Genomic DNA, 27,125 nt, shown 5'->3' on the forward strand with positions numbered 1-27,125 from the left:
CTTTACACCTAAAAGAACCAGAAAAAGAAGAACAAATGAAGGGAAACGTTAGTAAAAAGAGGGAAATAATAAAGATCAGAGTAGAAATAAATGAAATAAAGACTTAGAAAACATTAGGAAAGATGAATAAAACTAAGAGCTGGTGCTTTGAAAAGATAAACAAAATTGACAAACCTTTCACTGGACATACCAAGAAAAAAAGGGAGCAGGCTCAAATAAATAAAACCTAAAATAAGAGCGGTATTACAAATGATACCACAGAAACACAAAAGATCATAAGAGATTATTATGAACAATTATGTGCCAAACTGGACAACTTACAAGAAATGAATAAATTCTTTGAAATATGCAATCTTCCAAGACTGAATCATATAGAAATAAAAAATCTGAATAGACTGACTACTAGTAAGGAGATCTAATTAGTAATTTAAAAATTCCTAACAAACAGAAGTCTACCACCAGCTGGCTATACTGATGAATTCTTCCAAATATTCAAAGAAGGTCTGAAACCTAGCTGGCTAAAATTCTTCCAAAAACTGAAGAGGAGGGAATGTTTCCAAACTCAATTTTAGAGGCCTGAAACCCTGATAATGAAACCAGACAAGAAAACCACACAAAAAGAAAATTACAGGCCAATATCCCTGATAAATATTCATGCAAAAACCCTCAACAAAATATTAGAAAACTAAATTTGACAATACATTAAAAAGGATCATACATCATGATCAAGTGGGATTTATTCCAGAGATTCAGAGTGGATCAACATCTCATTAACATTAACCACATTAGGAGAGACCTTCAAGATGGCGGAGGAGTAAGACATGGAGATCACCTTCCTCCCCACAAATACATCAGAAATATATCTACATGTGGAACTGCTCCTACAGAACACCTACTGAACGCTGGCAGAAGACCTCAGACCTCCCAAAATGCAGGAAACTCCCCACGTACCTGGGTAGGGCAAAAGAAAAAAGAAAAAACAGAGACAAAAGAATAGGGACGGGACCTGCACCAGTGGGAGGGAGCTGTGAAGAAAGGTTTCCACACACTAGGAAGCCCCTTCACTGGTGGAGACGAGGGGTGGCAGGGGGAAGCTTTGGAGCCGTGGAGGAGAGCGCAGCAACAGGGGTGCAAAGGGCAGGGCAGAGAGATTCCCGACAGAGGATCAGTGCCGACCAGCACTCACCAGCTGAGAGGCTTGTCTGCTCACCCACTGGGGCAGGTGGGGACTGGGAGCTGAGGCTCCGGCTTTGGAGGTCAGGTCCCGGGGAGAGGACTGGGGTCAGCTGAGTGAACACAGCCTGAAGGGGGCTAGTGCACCACAGCTAGCTGGGAGGGAGTCCAGGAAAAAGTCTGGAACTGCCTAAGAGGCAAGAGACCATTGTTCCAGGGTGCATGAGGAGAGGAGATTCAGAGCACTGCCTAAAGGAGTTCCAGAGATGGTCGTAAGCTGCGGCTATCACCTCAGACACCAGAGATGGGCATGAAATGCTAAGGCTGCTGCTGCCACCACCAAAAAAACCTGTGTGCAAGCACAGGTCACTCTCCACACCTCCCCTCCCGGGAGCCTGTGCAGCACGCCACTGCCAGGATCCCATGATCCAGGGACAAATTCTCCCAGAGAACACACGGTGTGCCTCAGGCTGGTGCAACGTCAAGCCAGCCTCTGTCGCCGCAGGCTTGCCCCACATTCTGTACCCCTACCTCCCACCGGCCTGAGTGAGCCAGAGCCCCCTAATCAGCCTCTCCTTTAACCCCCTCCTGCCTGGGTGAAGAACAGACACGAGAGGGGGACCTACATGCAGAGGAGGAGCCAAATCCAAAGCTGAACCCCAGGAGCTGTGCAAATAAAGAAGAGAAAGGGAAATTTCTCCGTGCAGCCTCAGGAGCAGTGAATTAAATATCCACAATCAACTTGATGTACCCTGCATCTCTGGAATACCTGAATAGACAACAAAACATTCCAAAAATGAGATGGTGGAATTTGGGAGCAACTGTAGACTTGGGGTTTGCTTTCTGCATCTAATTTCTTTCTGGTTTTATGTTTATCTTAGTATAGTATTTAGAGTTTATTATCATTGGTAGATTTCTTTATTGATTTGGTTGTTCTCTACCTTTTTTTGTTTATATATATATATATATTTTTTCCTTTTTCTCTTTTTGTGAGGGCGTATGTGTATGCTTCTTTGTGTGATTGTGCCTGTATAGCTTTGTTTTACCATTTATTCTAGGGTTCTGTCTGTTTTTTTGTTTGTTGGTTGGTTTTAGTATAGTTTTTAGCGCTTCTTATCATTGGTGGATTTGTTTTTTGGTTTGGTTGCTCTCTTCTTTTTTCTTTCTTTTTTTTTTTCCTTTTTCAATACTTTTTAATTTTTAATTTTTAATATTTTTTTTAATTTTTTATTTTAATAACTTTATTTTATTATTTTATCTTTTACTTTCTTTATTTTTTTCTCACTTTTCTTCTGAGGCGTGTGGCTGACAGGGTCTTGGTGCTCCGGCCAGGTGTCAGGCCTGTGCCTCTAAGGTGGGAGAGCCGAGTTCAGGACATTGGTCCACCAGAGACCTCCACATAATATCAAACGGCAAAAGCTCTCCCACAGATCTCCATCCCAATACTAAGACCAAGAAACACTCAACCACCAGCAACCTACAGTGTTGGACACCCTATGCCAAACAATTAGCAGGAAAGGAACACAACCCCACCCATTAGCAGAGAGGCTGCATAAAATCATAATAAGGTCACAGACACCCCAAAACACTCCACCGGAAGTGGTCCTGCCCACCAGAAAGACAAAATCCAGCCTCATCCACCAGAACACAGGCACCAGTACCCTCCACCAGGAAGCCTACACAACACACTGAACCAACCTTAGCCACTGGGGACACACACCAAAAACAAGGGGAACTACGAACCTGCAGCCTGCGAAAAGGAGACCCCAAACACAATAAGTTAAGCAAAATGAGAAGAAAGAGAAACACACAGCAGAAAAAGGAGCAAGGTAAAAACCAACCAGACCAAACAAATGAAGAGGAAATAGGCAGTCTACCTGAAAAAGAATTCAGAGTAATGATAGTAAAGATGATCCAAAGTCTTGGAAATAGAATGGAGAAAATACAAGAAACGTTTAACAAGGACCTAGAAGAACTAAAGAGCAAACAAACAATAATGAACAACACAATAAATGAAATTAAAAATTCTCTAGAAGAAATCAACAGTGGAATAACCACAGCAGAAGAATGGATAAGTAACCTGGAAGATAAAATAGTGGAAATAACTACTGCAGAGCAGAATAAAGAAAAAAGAATGAAAAGAATTGAGGACAGTCTCAGAGACCTCTGGGACAACATTAAACGTACCAACATTGGAATTAGAGAGGTCACAGAAGAAGAGAAAAAGACAGGGACTGAGAAAATATTTGAAGAGATTATAGTTGAAAACGTCTCTAATATGGGAAAGGAAATAGTCAATCAAGTCCATGAAGCACAGAGTCCCATACAGGATAAATCCAAGGAGAAACACGCCAAGACACATATTAATCAAACTATCAAATATTAAACACAAAGAAAACATATTAAAAGCAGCAAGGGGAAAACAACAAAAAACATACAAGGGAGTCCCCATAAGGTTAACAGCTGATCTTTCAGCAGAAACTCTGCAAACCAGAAGGGAGTGGCCAGACATATTTAAAGTGATGAAAGGGAAAAACTTTACAGACAAGAAAAAGCTAAGAGAATTCAGCACCACCAAACCAGCTCTACAACAAATGCTAAAGGAACTTCCCTAGGCAGGAAACACAAGAGAAGGAAAAGACCTACAAAAAAAAACCCCAAAACAATTAAGAAAATGGTAATAGGCACATATATATTTATAAATGCCTTAAATGTAAATGGATTAAATGCTCCAACCAAAAGACATAGACTGGCTGAATGGACACAAAAAGAAGACCCATATATATGCTATCTACAAGAGACTCACTTCAGACCTAGGGACACATATAGACTGAAAGTGAGGGGATGGAAAATGATATTCAATGCAAATGGAAATTTAAAAAAAGCTGGAGTAGCAATTGTCATATCAGACAAAATAGACTTTAAAATAAAGGCTATTGCAAGAGACAAAGAGGGACACTACACAATGATCAAGGGATCAATCCAAGAAGAAGATATAACAATTGTAAATATTTATGCACCCAACACAGCAGCCCCTCAGTACATAAGGAAAATGCTAACAGCCATAAAAGGGGAAATCGACAGTCACACAATCATAGTAGGGGACTTTAACACCCCACGTTCAACAATGGACAGATCATCCAAAATGAAAATAAATAAGGAAACACAAGCTTTAAATGATACATTAAACAAGATGGACTTAATTGACATTTATAGGACATTCCATCCAAAAACAACAGAATACACTTTCTTCTCAAGTGCTCATGGAACATTCTACAGGATAGAACATACCTTGGGTCACAAATCAAGCCTTGGTAAATTTAAGAAAATTGAAATCGCATCAGGTATCTTTTCTGACCACAACGCTATGAGACTAGATATCAATTACAGGAAAAAATCTGTAAACAATACAAACACATAGAGGTTAAACAATACACTATTAAATAACCAAGTGATCACGAAAGAAATCAAAGAGGAAATCAGAAAATACCTGGAAACAAATGACAATGAAAACACGATGACCCAAAACCTATGGGATGCAGCAAAAGCAGTTCTAAGAGAGAAGTTTATAGCAATACAATCCTACCTCAAGAAACAAGAAACATCTCACATAAAAAACCTAACCTTACACCTAAAGCAATTAGAGAAAGGAGAACAATAAAACCCCAAAGTTAGCGAAAGGAAAGAAATTCCAAAGATCAGATCAGAAATAAGTGAAAAAGAAATGAAGAAAACGATAGCAGAGATCAATAAAACTAAAAGCTGGTTCTTTGAGAAGATAAACAAAATTGATAAACCATTAGCCAGACTTATCAAGAAAAAAAGGGAGAAGACTCAAATCCACAGAATAAGATATGAAAAAGTAGAAGTAACAACTGACCCTGCAGAAATACAAAGGCTCATGAGTGATTAATACAAGCAGCTACATGCCAATAAAATGGACAGCCTGGAAGAAATGGAAAAATTCTTAGAAAAGTACAACCTTCCAAGACTGAACCAGGAAGAAATAGAAAATATAAACAGACCAATCACAAGCACTGAATTTGAAACTGTGATTAAAAATCTTGCAACAAACAAAAGCCCAGGACCAGAAGGATTTACAGGCAATTTCTATCAAATATTTAGAGAATAGCTAATACCTACCCTTCTCAAACCCTTCCAAAATATAGCAGAGGAGGAACACTCCGAAATTAATTCTACGAGGCCACCATCACCCTGATACCAAAACCAGACAAAGAGGTCACAAAGAAAGAAAACTACAGGGTGATATCACTGATGAACATAGATGCAAAAATCCTCAACAAAATACTAGCAAACAGAATCCAACAGCACATTAAAAGGATCATACACCATGATCAAGTGGGGTTTATCCCAGAAATGCAAGGATTCTTCAATATATGCAAATCAATCAATGTGATAAACCATAGTAACAAACTGAAGGAGAAAAACCATAAGATCATCTCAATAGATGCAGAAAAAGCAGAGGGAGATCAGCTCGGTGCTTTGTATCCACCTAGAGGGGTGGGATAGGGAGGGTGGGAGGGAGACGCAAGTTGAGGGGATTTGGGGATATATGTATATGTATAGCTGATTCACTTTGTTATATAGCAGAAACTAACACACCACTGTCAAGCAATTATACTCCAATAAAGATGTTAAAAAAAATTAACCACATTAACAAAATAGATGAAAATTATATAATCATCTCAATAGATGCAAAAAAGGCATTGTTAAATTTTGATTCAACATCCACTTATGATTAAAAACTCTTAACTAAGTAGGTATAGAGGGAATGTACCTCAACATCATAAAAGTCATATACACCAACCTATAGCTAACAACATACTCAGTGATGAAAAGTTGAAAGCTTTCCCTCTAAGATCAGGAACAAGACAAGGATGCCCACTCTTGCCTCTTTTATAAACATAGTATTGGAAGTCCTAGGCACAGCAATTAGGCAAGGTAAAGAAACAAAGTCATCCAAATTGGAAAGAAAGAAGTAAAACTGGAATTATTTGCAGATGACATGAGACTACAAATAGCAAACCCTAAAAACTCCACAAAAAAAATATTAGCACTAATAAATGAATTCAGCAAAGTTGCAGGATACAAAATCAATGTACAGTCAACCCTCCTTATCCATGGGTTTTACATCTGTTGATTCAATCAACCATGGATCAAAAGTATTTGAAAAAAATTCCAGAAATTTCCAAAAATCAAAACTTGAATTTGTCACATGCTGGCAACTATTTACATAGCATTTATACTATATTCAGTATAAGCAATTTAGAGATGATATAAAGTATATGGGAGGATGTTCATGGGTTATACGCAAATACTATGCCATTTCCTATAAGGGACTTGAGCATCCATGGATTTTGGTATCTGTGCAGGGGTCCTGGCACCAACTCCCTTTGGATACCTAGAATGACTGTACAGAAATCTGTGCATTTCTATGAATTATAATGAAATATCAAAAAGAGAAATTAAGAAAACAATCCCATTTACAATTGCATCAGAAAGAATAAAATACCTAGAAGTAAATTTAGCCAAGGAGGTGAAAGACCTGTACACTGAAATCTGTAAGACATTGATAAAAGATACTGAATAAGACACAAAGAAATGGAAAGCTAGTCTGTACTCATGGATTGGAAGAATTAATATTGTTAAAATGTCCATACTACCCAAAGTGATCTACAGATTCAATTCAATCTCTATCAAAATTCCAATGACATTTTTCACAGCACTAAAACAACCAATTTACAAATTTCTATGGAACTACAAAAGACTCTAAATAGCCGAGCATCTTGAGAAAGAAGAACAAACCTGGAGAAATCATGCTCCTTGATTTCAAACTATACTACGAAGTTATAGTAACCAAAATAGCATGGTATTGGCATAAAACAGATACATAGATCAATGAAAGAGAATATAAAGCCCAGAAATAAATGCACATATATATGGTCAATTAATTAATGACAAAGGAGCCATGAATATACAATGGGTAAAAGACAATCTCTTCAATAAATTGTGTTGGGAAAACAGGACACACATAAAAAATGAAAGTAGACCACTGTCTTACACAATACATAAAAATTAATCCAAAATGGACTAAAGACTTGAATGTAAGACCTGAAACCTTAAGACTCCTAGCAGAAAACATAGGTGGTAAGTCCCTTGACCTAGGTTTTGGTGATGATTTTTTGAATCTGACACCAAAAGCAAAGGCAACAAAAGCAAAAATAAACAAGTGGGACTATTTCAAACTAAAAAACTTCTGCATAGGAAAGGATACCATCAATAAAATGAAAAGGCAACCTAAAATGGGAAAAATATTTGCAAATCATATATCTGATAAGGAGTTAATACCCTTAATATTAAAGAACTCATTCAACTCAACAGCAAAAAAAAAAAAAAAAAAAAAAAAATTGGAATAAAAATGGTCATAGGATCCAGATAGACATTTTTCCAAAGAAGACATACAGATGTCCAACTGGTACATGAAAATGTTCTCAACATTACTAATTATTAGGAAAATGCAAATCAAAATCACAATGAGATATCACCTCCCACCTGTTAGAATGACCATTATTAAAAAGAAAAGAAATAAAAAATGTTGACGAGGCTTCAGAGAAAAGGAAATCCTCTTACACTATTGGTGAGAATGTAAGTTGGTGCAACCACTATGGAAAACAGTATGGTGGTTCCTCAAAAAATTAAAAATAAAACTACCATATAATCCAGCTATTCTACTTCTGGGTATTTATCCCCTAAAAATCCCCCAAAACTCTAATTCAAAAAGATATGTTCATGAACCCCTATGTTCATTGCAGTAGTGTTTACAATAGCTAAGATATGGAAACAACCTAAGTGTTTATTGATGGATATATGAATAAAGAAGATGTGGTATGTATGTATATATACACACCCACAATGAAATGTGTTATTCAGCCATAAAAAGAAGGAAATCTTGACATTTGTGACAACATGGTTGGACCTAGAGGGTGCTTACTTAAGTCAGACAGCGAAAGACAGATACCATATGATTTCACTAATATGTAGAACATAAAAAAACAAAACATGCTAACAAAACAAAACTCATAGATTGTTGGTTATCAGAGGAAAAGGAAGAGAATGGGGTAAAATGGGTAAAGGGGATGGATTGTATGGTGACGTATGGTAACTAGACTTATGGTGGTGATCACTTTGTCATGTATACAAAGATCAAATTATTATGTTGTACACCTGAAACTAATATAATGTTATTTTCACCAGTTTTACCTCAAAACTTATAATACAATTTAAACTAATAAAAAGAATATTGTAGAAAATCAGACAAAGATACCTTACCATTCATTTCCTTGTGAAGGGTTTTCTAGTAGCACTCGGATTATGTACAAAAAGCAGCTTAATAATTTGAGAGAAAAATTGAACAGACGTATTCTTAGACCTTTAAACAAACAACAAAAATTGCATTTTCATTTGAACTCAGTCCACAAAAGACTAAAAAGAATTGTCAAAAATATCAGCTTTAAGTACAGCACTTAAATTGTGTTTAGAATCTACAATACCATAATTGCTTACCCACTCTGAAGTTCTAGGTGGCTAAATATTGAAACAAAAAATGAGAATGACAGAACGTATGAACCGCAAATGACAGTGAATATTATACACTAAGAGTAAATCTACATTTGAGCATTCAGAAGCCACAAAAATCATGTCCAATCAAGATTGGTTCAAGTATGCTTAGAAGTTTAAGCACTTTATAGATCCATGAATTTTGGAATAAATTTTAACTAGCCAGAAAATCTAGCTGCTTACAAATTCACAGGATAAGTTATAAATCTTGTATCTTCTGAGCACCTGGTAGGTTTGATTGTAGAGAAATTATAATCATGTATATAATTATATATTATACACTTAATTAATAATTATATAATTATAGAGAAATCCTAATAGCATATGCTGGGAAATACACAAGCACACACACACACACACACACACACACACACACACACATTTTTGAGACTTGACCAACTTTTTACTTTAGGTTTAAATGCCAATGAAATCTTAAAAAAATTTTTTGTGGGAATTAAGACTGCCATGTATGTATCTTTGAAACTGTGTCGTTTACAGTTATGCGGCCTATAATACTTGATGATGAAGAAGAGTAATTAATATTAAGCAAAATGTGCTTAAAGTCTGATTAATAGAAGCATTACCTTTCCTGCAATTATCAGGTGGTAACTGATTCACAGATTGTGAATAAAATTTTGAGGTCTTCCTATAATTAATTCTCAATAAAATCTGGAAATGAAATGTCATTTTGTCTTTACTCTGCTATAAGTGAGTGTACCTGAGGTAACATTTCTTAACAGTAAAAGGTTAATGCTTATTAATTGCGTAATTTTTCCTGGGTTTTCCTACTAAAATGCTAGGTACTTATGGGTTAGCTTCTTTATAAAGTCTTCTAAACTGTTAATGAAATTGCCCTGGTTTTATAGAACTGGTCTCCTCAAATGACAGCTTAGTCAAAGCTGGCTGTTGTTAAAGTATTCAAATAATACATCTATTCCTTCTGGCCTGGAGAAAGAAAATTTTTAGTAAAATTTTTTAAATTTTTAAAATAAAGGAAACCTTCTATGCAAATGATGAGGCCTCTCCAGGTAACATCTATTGGTGGGACCACCTTGGGAATTCAAAACAACTGGATTAGAAAAGCATTAGTTATTATTAGCCTAATCCTAAAACTAACCAGCCATTAAGATTCTCTAACCTGTGTGCCTTACAGACTGAAACATTCCCTGCAGTCAGTACTTGGGTAACTGCTCACAACTCAAGTTTCTCTCTATGAACTCTATAGAAGCACAACTTACTTTAGACCACCCCAGGAGGATTCAGAGGTCAAAATTCAAAGAGAGCAAAGTCTACACCAATCTACTGTAGACCTCTCCAATGCTTCTTGACATCTTAAGCAATAATCACATGAAAAAAACTGCATATTGGTTCATTATTTATGGCTTTTTCAAAGTACGTGGTACTAGGGGGAGGCAAGTATGACTGGCACTTCAACCCTGAACAGGCTTAGAGGTCAGTGATTATGCTAATTTCATGCCTCCTTGAAGTTCCAATGTTTCCCAAGTTTCTTTGATGATAAGCATCACTGGGATGTTATATGCTGAGCTTAGCTCTATACGTCCTGATTTTAAATCTCCCAGGGGAGGATGCTAGTAATCTGTACCTTTCAGATCACCTACATGTTTCCTGTTATTAGGTGTGATGGGGAAACTCTTCCCTACTAAATCACTAAACCAGAAAATTATTCCCCATTATGGTCACTTGGAATACCAGGGTCTTCTCAAAACAAGTTTTGGTATCCCTCACAGTTAAAATATGGGGAACCCTCACTTAAATGATTTTCCTCAATGTTCCTACCAATCCAAATGGTCCACTCAGAAGTCTACTTACTGATGTGGGATTTCGAGAAGTAAAATAGTCAAGAAACCTTGACTTGACACCACCAGATGTAACATCTATTGTTTTCTGAACTTTAATGCCTGGCAGACAAGACTATCAATTTTACTTGTCTCTATAAAAGATATTTTGCAAAAGGATTGCAAAGCTGGAATTTTTTAAGGTAAACATATATACAAATACATAGACAGGGGAATAAAATGAAAGACTTACTTGATCTCTGGTTTTTGATAAAAAATAACTTTAGTCTCTCTTTAAATGTGTTTTCATTCATATAAAATTCAACTTGCACCCTGCAAACAAAAAATAAAAACATAATTAATCTAAAGACTAATATATAAGAAAATAAAAATAAATTATTTGATGTGATACATTGTATACTTTGAGTGAATCCCCACCACAGAAAAGGAGAATTGAGTAAAATGCTGTTTTTTTATTTTTTGAGAGAAGCAGTTACTTTCCAATTTTAAAGATATAGTCAGTTCAAATATCATATGTAGTTGACTTGATTATTTGTATCAGTGGATATGATGAGCGGTATGGGTGATTCCAAACAGCAATAATGCAAAAGTCTTTCATATGTGTTTTTGGAATAATTTTTCATGAGCGTTTTCCTAATTCTTTTCCCTGTCATCAGAATCAACTGCATGCTTAAAAAATTCAAGTTGAACTAACCACTCCAGATCTACTGTATCTGAAACTTAAGGGACTGGGCCTGAAAATCTATTTTTAGCAAGTCTTCACTTTATCTTGAGACTATTTGGGATACCACGTATGGACCACTTTACCTTTTTATTTATCTAGCTCATATTAAAATATATATGGATCAACAAAGGAGAGGTAGTGCAAGTGGAATGTTAAAGTCACCATAGAGAAGTTACAAACCAGACAAATCAATTAAGGGACTGAATATTCTACATTTAATCTACTATAAACTGATACCAACACTCTAAAACATAATAGCATTCTAATAAATGCATTTGCTTTCTCCCTAAATTCTAGCAAACTTCTCTTATGTGATAGGGCTTAAATAATATTTTCAAAATACTGAGTGAAAAGAAACATTGTGTTCAGTGCATGGTGACTTGTGAATAATCATCTGAAATTTTCTTAGTTAAATAGTCTCAAACATTTTTATTATAGGTTAGGATTCCAAAAAAATTAAGAAAACATTTTAATGCTTACACAAACAACAAATACATAATTTCATTTTTCCTTATGTGACAAAATTTTGATAATGTAATCTATATAAACGAGATAGTTTTTTGTTTGTTTTGTTTTGCAGGAATACACAAAAGAGATAAAACTGGAGAAAAAATAATTGACATGTACTACAGAAATATTTCACTCCTAAATTCTAAGCTGCATGTTCAAGAAGATCCATGAATATTTTAAAAGCAATCTCTTAGGCCATAAAAACAAAAGCTCTTTTGTCATCAATTGCAAAACAAGTTTTATCTGTTATACCTTCTAGAAGACTTGAATTGCTCTTTTTCTCTTATTCCTAAAGAAAATATCCTCACCCATAAACATTTTTTCTTTTCTTTGCATCATTTTGTCATTTACTGTCCTCTTGTTTACTTTATATGTAAAATCACAAAAATCAACACATAAATCATGATTCTCTTTACTTGTTAATTTCTTTAGCAAGAAGCCATGAAAATTGCAACAATATCTTCTAGCAGAACACCTCTATATGCATGCTGTGTGCATGCACACACCACTTCACATATATGCAAACCTTCACACTCACATGCTATAAAAGTACGTGCACACACATGCAGTCCCACAACTCCACTACTATCTTGGAAAGCCATGATTGGCTCTGTTTCCCTTGTTTATCAAATGAAAAGGACTTTATTTTAAATAAAGCAACTGTAACACTGATATCAAGCTAAATTAGTTCATATTTGCTACAGATACAAAAGCAAATTTGAGAGGACATATGGCTACTGCACAAGTAATAAAGCAAAGGCCATGTAGATTTGCTTCCTAGAATTATCAAATTTATAAAAATATGAGTCCATTCTTCAGTTAATATCAGGAGTGCAGTACTGGGTATATAATTGAGGTGCATTTTTCAACTAAAATGAGATCATCTAAAGCCTGAAGCAAAAAATGAGGGATCTGGAAAGTATTTAATTGGATGACAAATTTAAGGAACTGGAAATGTTTAACCTAAATATGAAGAATGCGCACTAACAAAATGGCTGTCTTTAAATACTGAAGTGACCATCACTATTAAAATGAGATGATTCATAATATGATGCTCTATTGTATAGGATTAATTATAGAAAAATATGAGAGTTATGAATGATATTACCCGATTTTGAAATGGCCATCATTGTAAAGTGGAGAGCTCGCCAATCCATATAAATGTGCCAAAGACTAGATAAGAGCTTGCAAGTGACTGGATTCTTTTCCTGAGGTAAAAACAATTTTGCATGGTGTGAGGTCTCTCATTAAATGACTTCGAAATTCCATTTTAATTATAATATTGTGTGAAGTAAAACTCTTCTTTTTTTAAAAATTATTTTATTTTATTTTTTTGACTGTGTTGGGTCTTTGTTGCTGCGTGCTGGCTTTCTCTAGTTGCGGCGAGAGGGGGCTAATCTTCATTGTGGTGCATGGGCTTCTCATTGTGGCGGCTTCTCTTGTTGCGGAGCACGGGCTCTAGGTGCGTGGGCTCAGTAGTTGTGGGACATGGGCTCAGCAGTTTTGACTTGCGGGCTCTAGAGCATAGGTTCGGTAGTTGTGGCGCATGGGCTTAGTTGCCCTACTGCATGTGGGATCTTCCCGGACTAGGGCTCGAACCCGTGTCCCCTGCATTGGCAGGCAGATTCTTAACCACTGGGCCACCAGGGAAGCCCAAAACTCTTAATTAATCTAGTGATCTCTCCAAGTCAATATCACTGAGGACCATGGATGATATTAAAGCATAAATTTATACAAATGCTTTTCAAAGCTAAAATGAAAAAAAACAAACAAAAAACAAGCAAAATGCTTCTTGACCCATGTCTTCTATCAGGTACAAAAAAATGTCCTTTGGGTTTACTATTTATAATATGGAATGGATTTTTCTTTTATTTGATCCAACGGCAACTCTTTGGGAATCAAGGCCACTTAGTGTACTGTACAATTTCGGGAACTCTCCAGCACCATAAAGTTCTCTAGTACTCAGGGATTTAGGACAGAGTTTACTTTTTATCTTTCCCAATTTTTTTCATGATTTTAGTTGATTTTAAATATCCTCTTGGTATTTCCCTTTCCAGATTTAAATGGGCTTTTCCTTCCTTCCTTCCTCCTTTTCTTCCCTCCTTCCTCTCTTCTGATCTTCCTCTTTCCTTCTTCTCTTCCTTCCTTCCTTCCTCTTTTATGGCCTGCCTCCTCCCATCTAACTTTATCTGAATTTACCTCCATCCAGGAGGTCATTTTAGCAGACTCAAACTATATGGTTTTGAACAATACACCAGGGCAAATCTGCCCTCATCACTCCTTAAAATGTCATTTTTCCACATGTTTACACTCAAAATAAAATTAAGATCATTTTGTCACATTTATCCCAATATAATAGTGGAAATGGGTGTATTTAATAAAAAATAAAGTGGAGTTGCAATCCTTATTAGGCCATATCTGTTCTTACTGATATATGTTACCATTGGTTAATAACATTATTTTTATGTTGGTCAACAATGTTTTATTTTTTGGCGGGCAGATCCTATAATTTTGTTTGCTATTCTAAAAGTGTTTTGTTCCAACCTTTAACTTTTGTTTTTGATACTGTAATTGACTATCATGCTGAACTCTCTCATAGGTAGTGATATTTTTCAGGTTTATTTTCTGAGTTTTCTAGGCAGACAATCATGTCATCTGGAAATCTCCAATATTTGTATTCCCATTTTATTGTTCTTGTCTTATTACATTGACTAGAACTTTTTGATGAAAAAAAAGAATAATCAAATAACCATGGTGTGCATTCTTAGAATGCTTCTAGTGCTTTAGCAGTAATTATATTGTTGACCATGAGATTGCAATAAATACTTATGTTTTACTAAAACTCATAACAGGAATGAATGAATGTTGATGTTAAAAAAAACCTATCTTGAATCTATTAGTTGATGGTACATTTTTCTTTTTCTCTTGATTTATTGATTTGGTAAATTATTTTAATAGTTTTTCTATTAGGTAATTATTTTTTTCAATTGTGGGATAAGTTGTTTTCATAGTAGTGAACTACTCATGTAATTTACTGCTGGATTCATTTTCCTATATTTTAGGAGTTTTCTTCTATGCTCATAACTAAGATTGATGTGCTACTACCTTTAGATTATTCTAATATCTTCAAGTACAGACTGAAAAACTCTCCAGATATTTTATGCTCTGGAACAATTTTAAGTATATAGAGTTTTTTTGTATAACCATCATCAATTTGTCTTAACAATATCAACTGCCTTAATACTGATTTAAATGCTTTATTTTTTTCCCATTTCCCATTGCTCTAGTTACTTGAATTTAGCATAAAAATTATGCAGGATCTTGTTAAAAGGCAATTTCCTCGTTTCAGTCTTAAAATTCTTGTTTACTTTCTTTAAAATACCAAAAATAATTCTGACCCAGGTTGTCAGTGCACCATTCTTTCAGAAACACTTTTTCTTTGGCTCTAATAATGCCTTGGACTCTTTTTAGGATGCCAAAGTTTTGCAGATATTCTCTTTTGGAAATTATGCTACATACAGATCATTACCAAAGGAAAATTCTTCCTCTGTGTCCACTTGGTGCTTTTCCCTTCCTGCCTTCCTCTGATGCTGTGATATTGGTCATGGAGTCCAGGTACCAGTTTTTCTATTACTACACTCATTCAAACAAGGCAATATCTACCTGGACTTTCTGGTCTAACTGGTGTTCTTCCCTTCCAATCATTCTCTATGATGGTGACAGTAGCACTTAGTTATATGAAGTAAGTCCGTAGGCTCCATGAGGGTGGGGACCATATTGCTCATGCTTATGTCTTAAGTATCTCTTAAGTTACTTGAGACCTATTAGGGACCTATTCCTGTTCAATGCCTGAATGAAGGTCTCCAGTTCTTTCTTTGGTACAAACCTTAAGGACTCTGAGTCGATAGTGTAGTGGAATAGATAAAGTCATCTTCCTTTCCTTAGGTTATAACTATTTTGAGGATGCAAAACTTGGGTTTGTGGTGAGCTGAATCCTCGTAAGCTCTTATTCCAAATTGGTCTACCTTGTGATTCACGATCATTCCCTGCAGGTTTTTTTTTTTTTCAATTTTATTAATTTGGATGTGTTTGTTTATTTGCACCATCCCCCCATGATTTAATGAACATTTAGAAAAATATCCACTACTGTTGATTGATTTAATTTTTACAGTGTTGCTATGACTTGGGTAAGGCAGCCATCAACTTTATTTTATAGAGAAAAAACTTTAATTCAAATAATTTTAGCGACTTGCCCAAATTTATAGCCAGTACTGAGACAGAATTGGGACACTGATCTTTCTGTTACTACTTCTTGCTTCCTGCCTCCTCATCAAGTTAGTTCTTCATTATTAGGAGAGTTCTAGGTCACCTGCAAAGTGTTACAAAAGAGCACTGCAAACACCAAACCCACATAGGGGTACTGAGAAGTGTTTGTTTAATACTGCCCTTTGATTATTGACTCTAACCCAGATTCCTATCCATTTCCAAATATTCACTCTTAACTTCAGGTAACTAAATTATTTAACAGAGCTACCATTCAAGTGGAACCTTGTAAAAAAATAAATTAAAAAATAAGCCTACCATTAATTTTTCATTTTAAAAAATTAGTTTCACCAGTTCATGCTCAAGTGCTTCCAAAGGCCTTCTACCTGGCTTCCAATCTTTACTACATGCACAAAAATTAACCTCACTTTAAATACTTTGGAGTCCCTCTTAAAGCATTTCCCAACATCTTTTAGCCCATCTTATTCTTTTCAAAATTATGCAAGCCTAACGTTTCCACCTCTTTTAGTTGGTAACATCTTACAAGGAGGCAGAGATTAATTCTGGAGACTTTCAATAGCATTCTCTGCATTTTAAAAATAAGATTTAAAATAATGTCATTTTCAGAAAGGGAAACCAGCTATTATTATATGCATATGTATATATATATACACATATATATACACATATATATGTGTTTAAATAGATATATGTTTATATATAGTACATGTACATATATATGTGTTTAAATAGATATATATTTTTATATAGTGATGATAGATAGATAGATGTAATGGTAATAAGGAAAGATCCTGGGGTGCTAATCACTCATCAATTTTCTTTCATTCTGGATAATGCTGATACCCCTCAATAATAGCATTTATGCTTTTGTCACTCCTTGGTAATCACAGCTTGCTGGTAGCTGGAAATACATAGTTTTGCGGTTTCCACGGGAAAACAATTTAGAAGTCCACCCAGGAGTACTTTTTTTATTCAAGTCTCTCTTCAGTTTGAAAACTCATGTCCTCATGTCAATGTTCATTTTCAGGACCTACTCTCTGTACTTCCCCATTTTTCTAAAAATAATTAAATTTAAGCAATCCCAATGTAACTTAAACCTATGCATAGGAAGCAAAACATAAAGAAAGCTAGGATAAGTATTTAGCTTTATTTAGGTATAAAGATACACTTTTTTCATCCTTAAATTGCAAAGAGATTTTGCTTCTTCATACCCTGGCCCAACTGCATTGTGGGGGGCAGGTCTGGATCAAGTAGGTATATATACATACACATACAGGGTATAAAGATATATATATACACAAATATATGAACATGCATAAATGTAAACATATGTTCGTAAAGTATAAAGCTGTTAGCCACAGGAAGGCGGATAAGCTTACATAATAACGACTACAGGTAGCATGGCCTCACCACAAGCCTAACGGCCTCCCAATCAAAACTCATAACAACTACAACATGTAAATCCTCTTTGCTTTTTCTGTATGCATATAAGATAAGAAGAGGATAGACGACACCACGTAATTTCTAACTCAGATTGGACTCTTGCACCAGTCATTTGAAAGCCTTGAAGGAAAAATATAACGATGCTCCCACAGCCCAGGATTGCTAGGAATGGGCGGCATGATTAAATAGCAAAGCCCAGTTTGGGAAGAAATGTGTGTGTTTTGGGGGAGGGAGCTATTGGGTCTCAAATAGTCAGGGCATGGTCAACAGATACTAGTTGTTAGTATGAAACTGGAAATTACACAAAGACTTCCATATGCAATGAAAGAACCACCTTTCAGTTTTATTGAATTCTCTGCACCAATGTCATAAGATTTTAAATCAGTTCTCCAAGCCCTCTCCCATTCTGCACCTCAAAAGTCATAGATCAGTAATAGTCACAGGTCACTGGGGACACACATTTCTTTAGGATTTCTTTTATTACTTATTATTCTTACTTAAGTTAACATATATGATTTTAATAGATAAATCATACTGGGTTGAACACAGTTAAAGACATGGTCCCACAATTTGGAGAAAGAGGGGGAAACAGTCACAAATAGAATTTCACTCAATAAATATTACAATAAATCTAATGGGTTTTCCAGAGAAACTGAATTTTTCCCCACAATAGTTTGTTGGTATGTTCATTTATTTGTTTATTTTGTAGTGTAGTATGAGAGCTAAGAGGGATAAGAGCACAGACTGTGGAATCAGATGATATGCATCTGATTATCAGACTTCCTAACTTTTATTCTCTGTAAAATGTAGATATCATTTCCATTAACAGGTTATGAAAATTAAAGAAGATACTTTCTATGTGAGACAAACAACTGGACAATGGCAAATAACTTTTTTCTGGTATGTTGGTAGTTTAAAAATGTTCCTAGAATAAACACTTATAAAAGGAAAAACAAAAACTGTGGATCACTGATGCCAATTTGATGTAGTTGATTCCTCCAAGATATATTTGCTTAGGAAAAATGAGGATAAAAGGCAATAAATAACTTCACTGTTTACTCCAGAAAACTCCTACAGATCAATTTACTGGGGACAATAGTCCATTTACCTAGGCAAACACATCACTTATTTATAAGACATTAAGACTTGCATTGTCTTGTTACTTATTTCTCATTAAGAGTTCAAAACCTTCACTTTGCTGTGTCGGCCAATGCTAAGTGACTTATCCTTTTTCACTATGAAAGATCCCTCTTACACCACTTGAGCCCTTATTCCAAAGCGTAATAAATATCTCACTTCTAACATCATCTTCTGAAGCATTGTTAATGCTTACTAACTTCAGGGAGTTTAAATAAACTTAGTTTTGCTTCATTTACAAGCATCTGGTGACATGTCACTTATTTAAACAACAGTATAAAGGAAATTATCCTACATCTGCTGATTTACAACGTAATTATTTTTACTCAATCATAGAAGATGCAGGCCTAGATTGTCATTTTTAACACTGCATGGTATTCTTCTATATATTCCTCTATGTTAACAATGCACCATTTTTTCACAATTCTCTTACATACATAAATGGATTTTTAGGTTTTGTTGGTTTATTATGAAAAAAATAAGAAAAAAATCATGCACTTTTCTAATAAATAATAAATATATTGTCTATATTTTTACTAAATAATATAAAATCTAAATGTCAAATCAATTTAAACCTATGTATATGACAAATAACATAGCAGTAATCTAAAAATCTGGTTATCATCTTATTTTAACAGTCAAATAAGTTTCTCTTAGAGTACTTTCCCAATACTTTTTTCCCAAACTGTCCAAGAAGGTAGCCAATGATCCAGTTAAAATGTTAAACTGTTACACTACAGAAACATTTGCTGTCAGTTTTGTCAGGAAAATTATCCAAAACTTGGAAGTAGGCAAAAGAGATTACTAGATGTTCTTTTAATAAAATGCTGGCCTTGACTTTGTATTTTCTGTGCATTTTTACAACTGTGGAGGAACAGACCTTAGTGAGCAAAGTTGTGTCAAGTAGACACGCAAAGAATCTCCACCCAACAAAAGAGAAAGCTCCAAAGGTTAATGCACATGGCCCCATAGGACTTCTGGAGGTTCTGCTAACCCAACCACCTTATTCTGACATTGCCTGGAAACACCTAGCTTCTTCAGTACTCTACCAGTTTTAAATTAGTACTGTTTCCCTCCTTAATCAATGAGTTGAATATAAGTTTTGACAAGTTTTCATTTCATATTTGGATGAGGGACATGATCTTTTAACCTTTTGAAAATTGTACTCTAACAGTTCCTCCTCTAATAAGGGCTTCTTATTAATTACCAGCATAATTTAAGTTGTCCCAAATGCTTTGGAAAACAATTTGGTATTTATATTATAAAATAAACCAAAGGTTCTATAAAATTCCAATCAAAATCACATAGGCAATGTTGTGGAACTTGATAAGCTTATTCTATAGAAGGTGAAAGATTAAACTAAATAAGACATTTGTGAAGAAGAATAAAGAGTAGATATTTTCCCTACCTGATACCAAGACTTATGATCCTACAGTAATTAAAAGATTATAAGTACGGCACAGAGAAAGAAAAACTGATTAGTGGAATAAAACAGTCAAGAAATTGACTCATGCATATATTGAATATTATTATGTAACAAAAAGAGTATGGCAGGTCAATAGGAAAAAGAGGAACTTTCAATAAATTGATTTTTTAAATAGTTATCCAAATAGGCAAAAAAATGAAATTGGACCCCTATCTCATACCATATGGATTAAATCACCTTTACATAGATTAAGGAAACTTTTAAACTCTTATTAAAAAATAATGGTGAATACTTTTTTGATATTTGAATAGTCAAATAGTACTTTAGATAGAAAAAGAAAATTATAAAAGAGGTTTTGCCTGGAAACATAGTATAAATCAATAAATAATGGATGGGCTCAGGAAATTCCCACAGCTCAATTTATAAATTTTAAATTTAAATTTTAAAGACAGTGGAAAGCAAGCTCACAACTGGGAGAAGATATGTGGATACAAAACCAGTAAAAGTTAAAAGTCAAAAGTATATAAAGAATTCCTAAATCACTAAGAAAATAACAAACATGTAGCCAAAAGATGTGAAATGGCATCTAACATAAGAGTAACTATACTGGCTAATAAACCAAGGAGGAAATGTTCAACCTTATCAGTACTCAGGAAAATGCAAATAAGAGTCTATTGAGATAATATTTTATATCCATTTAACTGGAAAAAAATCAAGAAGCATAATAATGCCAAATGTTGGAGAGAAGGTAAATCAAAGGATTTCTTAATTGTGGATGGAGTATAAATTGGTGCAATCACTTTTGTAAACAATTTGGCGTTATCTAATAAAATTGAATATTCACATAGTTACAATTCAACCATTCCACTCCTAAATAAATGCCAGACAGAAACCTACACACATGCATGAGGATGCATGTACAAGAGTGTTCCAAAAAGCACTGTTCATGAAAGCACAGAGAAAAATCAGAAGTAACTCAAATATCCACTTACAGGGAAATAGGCAAATCTGGCATATTTTTACAATGGAGTATTGCAGTAAAAATTAATGAAGTATGCAATAATATGAATGGATCTTGGTAACCAGATGTTGAATGAAAGATGCAAGTCTGAGACGACTACATGTAGCATGGTGCCCACTTTGTCAAGTTCAAGAGCATCTAAAACCAAACAATAACTTGTTTAGGGATACACATAACATCTGTTAAACTATATTTGTTAAAAGGAAAAGAAAAGCCAAAATGAGGAGAGTGATGACCTCCAGGAGGGAGCAGGGGAGAGAGCGGAGGAATGCAGAGCTAGTTGTAAGTTATTAATAAAGTATTAGTTCTTTGAGTGTCTATAGGTATCTATATATTAATAAATTATGAATAAATGAAGGAAAGAATGAATGAATGAATGAATGAAATAAGAGTGTGTCCACAGCACAATATGGGGTGTTACACAAACTAAAAATTACAACTAAACTAATTCTGGGGATACAAAAGAATTCTTAAAGATGTTATATTTATAAAAACTGGGGGTGAGAGGAACTCTGGGGTACTACATGAGAAATAATTTCCATACTCCACCAAAAAAGTAGATGACTCAAATCTATAACACAAGAAGGAATTTGTTACAGAGTCAGAGTGAATAGGGTTGGCAAGCTTGGATGGAAGGAGAGAGACACACCCAAGGCCTTTTCTGATATAAGAAATGGCAGGTACAAAGGGAAAAAAAAATGTGAGAAAAAGTATAGTACACGTATGGAATTAAAAGGAGTTAAAATGGCTAGAGCACAGGAAGTGTATCAGGTAATAGCAATACAGGAAAGCAGAGAGGCAGAGAAGAAGCCAGATAATTAAAAGAACTTGAATAGAAGCCAAGAAATGTGTTAATAAACAGTGACTAACAATAACATGGAGCTACTTATTGAAAATACCCAAGCACTACACTGAACACAGAGATGTGTTACCTCATTTAATTCTCAAGACATACCTTTAATGGGTACTATTACTATTTCCATTTTACAGATTAGGGGACAGAGGCATTTGCCCCAAATCACACAAATCCTAAATGGTGGACCTAGCATTCACAACCAAGCAGTCTAACTCCCATACGCCTAAGCCTGATGATATATGAGCTTTAACCAAGAAAGAAAAATCGTGGTATATAAATCAAATTTACTTTTCTTTTTGCTATTTTTTACTGAGATATAATGGACATGTAACCTTATATTAGTTTCAGGGGTACAACATAATGATTTGATATTTGTATACACGGTGAAATGATCACCACAATCTAGTTAACATCCATCACCACACGCAGTTAACAATTTTTTGTGTGTGATGAGAACTTATAAGATCTACTATCTTAGCAACTTTCAAATATGCTATACAGTATTTTAAACTACAGTCACCATGTTGTACATTACATGCCCAGGACATTTATTTTATAGCTGGAAGTCTGTACTTTGACCATCTCCACCCCAAATTTACTTTTTATTTTTTAAGTTATTGTATTTTTTTCTGATTACAAAATATAGTAAAACGGATTATAAAATATACAACCATAGCTGATAGACATTTTTGGAATTTACTGGATTAAATTTTATTGACACAAGAAATACTGCCTAACAATTCCACCTTCAACTATTTTAGTTTAGTAAATAAATATTATTCCTAAGACTGTATCATGATTAAGTACCATATAACTGAATATGGCAGACGTGAAATTTTGGCACCCAGACCCCTCTCCTTCAATGATAGCTGGATAATTGCTAGCTCTGAGCTGCTACAGGCTCTGCCTCGGTTGCAATGAGCCAGCCTATCTGAGATCACACCTTCCACAACCCAAAGTCCTATCAGGGTCTGCTTCCAGAGAATCCAGTCAGAGACACTGGCAATTACTGCTTCCAGAGAATCCAGTCAGAGACACTGGCAATTACTGCTTCCAGAGAATCCAATCAGAGATACCGGCAATTACTTTAGATAGATTGTCTATAAATTTAACGGCAACTCAACTTGATCAAAAAGCAAGCAACTGATTGTGATTAAATTGGCAATATATAGATAACAGCAAACTGCTTTATCACAAAAAAAAAGACTTCAAAGTAACTCAGGATTTTGCTTCTGACAATATGGTAAAACATACTCCATAAACTCTTCCCAAGTGAAATACCTTGAAAAGTTAAATAAATTATTAAACGCACACACTCACACACACACCACACACCACATTTTTAACATGTATGTCTTAGCTAGCAGGAAAGTAAGGGAAATTCTTAGAAGCCAGAAAAGACAAGAAATTAAGAAACCAGAGATATAAGTTAGCATTAAATCTGCTGTTCACGCTGGTGCTTTCTGCCAATTTTTGATGATATAGAGTTTCTATTTTGACAGACAGGAGACCTGGCAAAGAAATCCCCCATAGAAATCCCCTAGAAAGAACCAGGGTTATTGGAAAAAGCAATGTACATCATCAGTGCATGAACTAAGGAAAATCCCTTATAGCAGAAGAAGATGTGAATGCACTTAGCTGTCTTGGCCATGCATTGATCCGTATTGAAAGAAATAAAGAGACACTGAGACTTGCTGTATTCATTTTCTAGAGCTGCCATTACAAAATACCCGGTTGACTTAAACAACAGAAATTAATTTTCTCATAGTTCTGGAGGCTGGAAGTCCAAGATCAAGGTGCCAGTGGGGTGATTTCTCCTGAGGCCTTTCTCCTTGGCTGGCAGAGGGCACCTTCTGTGTCCTCGCGGGATCTTCCCTCTGAGTTCAAGCATCCGTGGTGTCTCTGTGTGAGCAAATGTCCCCTTTTTACAAGGACACCAGTCAGATTGGATTAGGGCCCATCCTGATGGCCTCATTTTAACTTAATTACCCCTTTAAAGGCCCTGTCTCCAAATACAGTCACGTTCTGAGGTACTGAGGATTAGGATTTCAACATAACGAATGTTGTAGGGCACAATTCAGCCCATAACACTTACAAACAAGAAACCTAAAATCACTGGCTCCAGTTCCTCACCTCTTGTTCTTTCTTAAGCCTATTCCACTTCTCCACCAAGTCTGCAATCATCAAGGTCACCAGTGACCTCTACGTGGCACGATGCAGAAACCAGGTCATCTTACCTATCCTATCAGCGTTGGGCATAGTCGATCACTTCCTCATCCTTGAATCCCTTTCTTCACTCTATTCTCTTGGTTTTCTTCCACCTTACAGTTTACTCCTCCTGGGTATCCTTGGCTCATTCATTCCCTTCTGTCCTTAAAATCCATCCTTTTGCAGCTATACTCAAAGAGTAATGAATCTCTATGCCCAAGTTTGCCAAATTTATATATCCCGCCCACTCCTCTCTCCTAATCTCATACATTCCAATTCAACTGCCTACTCAACTTTTCTACTGGGGTCTCTAGTGGATGTCTCCAACTTGGCATAACCAAGACCTAAATTTCTGATTTTTTCCCCTGAAATCTTCTCCCAATCTGAGCTAATGTTAAATCCATGCTTCTGGTGGTACACACAAAAAGTCATATAGTTATACCCGAATCCTCTTTTCACTTGAGCACATATTAATATTATTCTCCAGAGTTCTTTGAACAGTACAAATCTTTTAGCAGAATAAGAAAGAAGAAACTTTAAAAAAAAAAACGCTTATAATCAACATGTTTGCTCAACACCAGCTTGCAAGAATGACCTAAAGATATTTAAACCTGCCTGCAGGTTAAAATTGATTTTCAAGGCAAGGTATGGAAAAACAAAGTGAAACAGAACTTCAAGTGATAAATACAAATACTGAACCCAAATGGAAACTTCATCCATGTATCAATCTAGAAAAATAGGTGCAAAATATTTCACATCACTGAAAGAACTGTGATGTGCAAAGTCTTCTATTCTGAGGCATGACCTTTAATTAGATACCACTGCAAAAACTGCCAGATTAGATACCTAGGGATGTATAGTGACACAGAGGGAAGTATTGGAAAGGAAATAACCACCCACTTTCTTCTTCCCATCACCTTATTGTGTCTGAGAAAGGAGATACTCCGATCTACCTGCTAATTTTCCCTGTGCTATCCCCTCGCTCCCCCCAATTAATTCCAATTCTATCATCCAGAGTTCTATAAAAATTCAGGATTCGTTTGAGGATAAAATTTGTCATCGCACAGTTTCTTAAAGCCTCATTAAATCACAAGCTCCACTAGAGCGATACTTATCAGCTTTTGCTTATAACTGTTTGCCCAGGGCCTAGAATATAGTGGATGTTCACTAATATATATGGAATTAAAAATTATTTGGCAGTAGTTGCTTCTGACACGACATTAGCATCCAAAGTTGACAATTATCAGCATGCAGAGGCTGGCAATCTGTGGCTACTGCCATCTGGCATCTATGCTGGGCAACAAGAGCTCCCAAGTTACCTTGCTCCAAAAGGAAGAACACATTTGTCAGTTTGCAAATGCATGCTTCTGATTTGCTGTGGATAATATGCATACTCTAGCATGCCACAGTCACTCTTTACTTTCTCAACCAGACTTAATTATCATACGAGTTACTGGGCTTTTAAATTTGTGGGTCCACTACTTTTCAATAAAAAATATTCAGCTGGATCTTAAGAAAAATGAACAACTCAAACTAATTAAGCTTTCTTTTGCCTTCCTTCTCGGCCTTGCTCTGCTTCCTTCAGGTCTCATTTCAGATGCCACCTGAACCTCCTTCCTCACCAAAGTCTTTAAGTGACACACATGTATTTTTGCTTAGCGCACTCAATTCCTTTGACCCTAGTGCTTATTATAATGTATCAGAATGATCTTTTTAAAGGTGTCTATCCATCAAATAAACCTTACAGAGCACAAAACTAGTTCTATGGCATAGAACACAGAAATGAAAAGAAGGAAAAAGCTAACTTTTAAACAATATTTACATAATTAGAAATTTGGTACATTTACATTTTGAAAATGTATACCCTCCTTGAGCAAAGCAGAAACAGCTTAGCTTAGTGTTTTGCAAGAATAAAGAGCAAAAATAGACTGAAATAGACAGGAAGCTACCAAGTACCAGATGGAATGCATCATTAATAACATCGAACTATAAGCCTCATCAAGAGTTGATTTGAGGGCATGTTTCTTGCTGTGTGTCCCTCCAAAGCTGCTAGTAATGGCTTTGCTTGGCTCTAAAATTGTGAGCGCAGGAACTGTGTCTATTTTATTCATTTTGATTGTGTTCTCAGAAGCTAACACAGTGCCAGGTACACAAAATAGGTACTCAATATATTTGCTGAGTGTTGAATGAATTTTGCTATAAAGTTTGCTTTTTGCTCGTTATTATTTACATTCTTATCTGCCAAATCATATTGTCAATTTAAAATCTCTTCTGTAGATGTTTCTAATTTCCCATCATCCTTCCTTTATACATTCTGATGTGGAGGCATATTTGAAATTTCCACCCAGTATTTCCTTCAACCTTCACTCCTCAATATTTTCTTCTCTGTGGGAGAAGTACTATTGAAAATACATATATTTTTCTTTCTGATACTTTCAGAATAACTATTGCACTTCACAAAAATTACTGATAAAATGTGGCTAAAAATGTGTACATGTGCAAATCCATGTGAACATTGACTTATATATTTACTTAAATATTTAAATAAGTACATGTACAGTATTTGAATAGTAATTTATATATTTAAATAACTAATCAGTGGCATCTCTATATTTGTATAAAAATATAAGATAGTTGATTGCCATTTATTTATTTCTGTTGGATATTTTTCTTTTACATATTAATAAATCATTAAATTCCAAAAGTATCACTTTGGTAATCCTGCCAAAACATGGCTTTTAGAATCGTGAAACTATTTGCCCCTGAAATGAAACATGTAAGATATCTCCCAGATCAAATAAGTCTGAATTACAATCATCAGTTTTTAAGAGGGAAACAAAACTGAATAGAGCTCATCTCAAAGAACAAATGAAACAAAGCCACAATAG

The 27,125-nt window shown here is 35.2% G+C and overlaps 1 protein-coding gene across 6 annotated transcripts in view; it reads right to left on the minus strand.

Moving 5' to 3' along the window:
• Positions 1-27,125, minus strand: part of KCNT2 (potassium sodium-activated channel subfamily T member 2) — a 369,675-nt gene that overhangs the window by 248,073 nt on the left and 94,477 nt on the right. For all 6 annotated transcript variants that reach the window (XM_057529788.1, XM_057529796.1, XM_057529784.1 and 3 more), the window contains 2 exons: positions 10,861-10,940; positions 8,524-8,623 (listed from right to left, as the gene is read on the minus strand). In XM_057529788.1, coding sequence (XP_057385771.1) covers positions 8,524-8,623; positions 10,861-10,940 — 180 coding nt within the window. The remainder of the gene's footprint in view (positions 1-8,523; positions 8,624-10,860; positions 10,941-27,125) is intronic.

Source organism: Balaenoptera acutorostrata, chromosome 1 (genome assembly GCF_949987535.1).
Source record: "Balaenoptera acutorostrata chromosome 1, mBalAcu1.1, whole genome shotgun sequence".
In the NCBI taxonomy this organism is placed as follows: Eukaryota; Metazoa; Chordata; class Mammalia; order Artiodactyla; family Balaenopteridae; genus Balaenoptera; species Balaenoptera acutorostrata.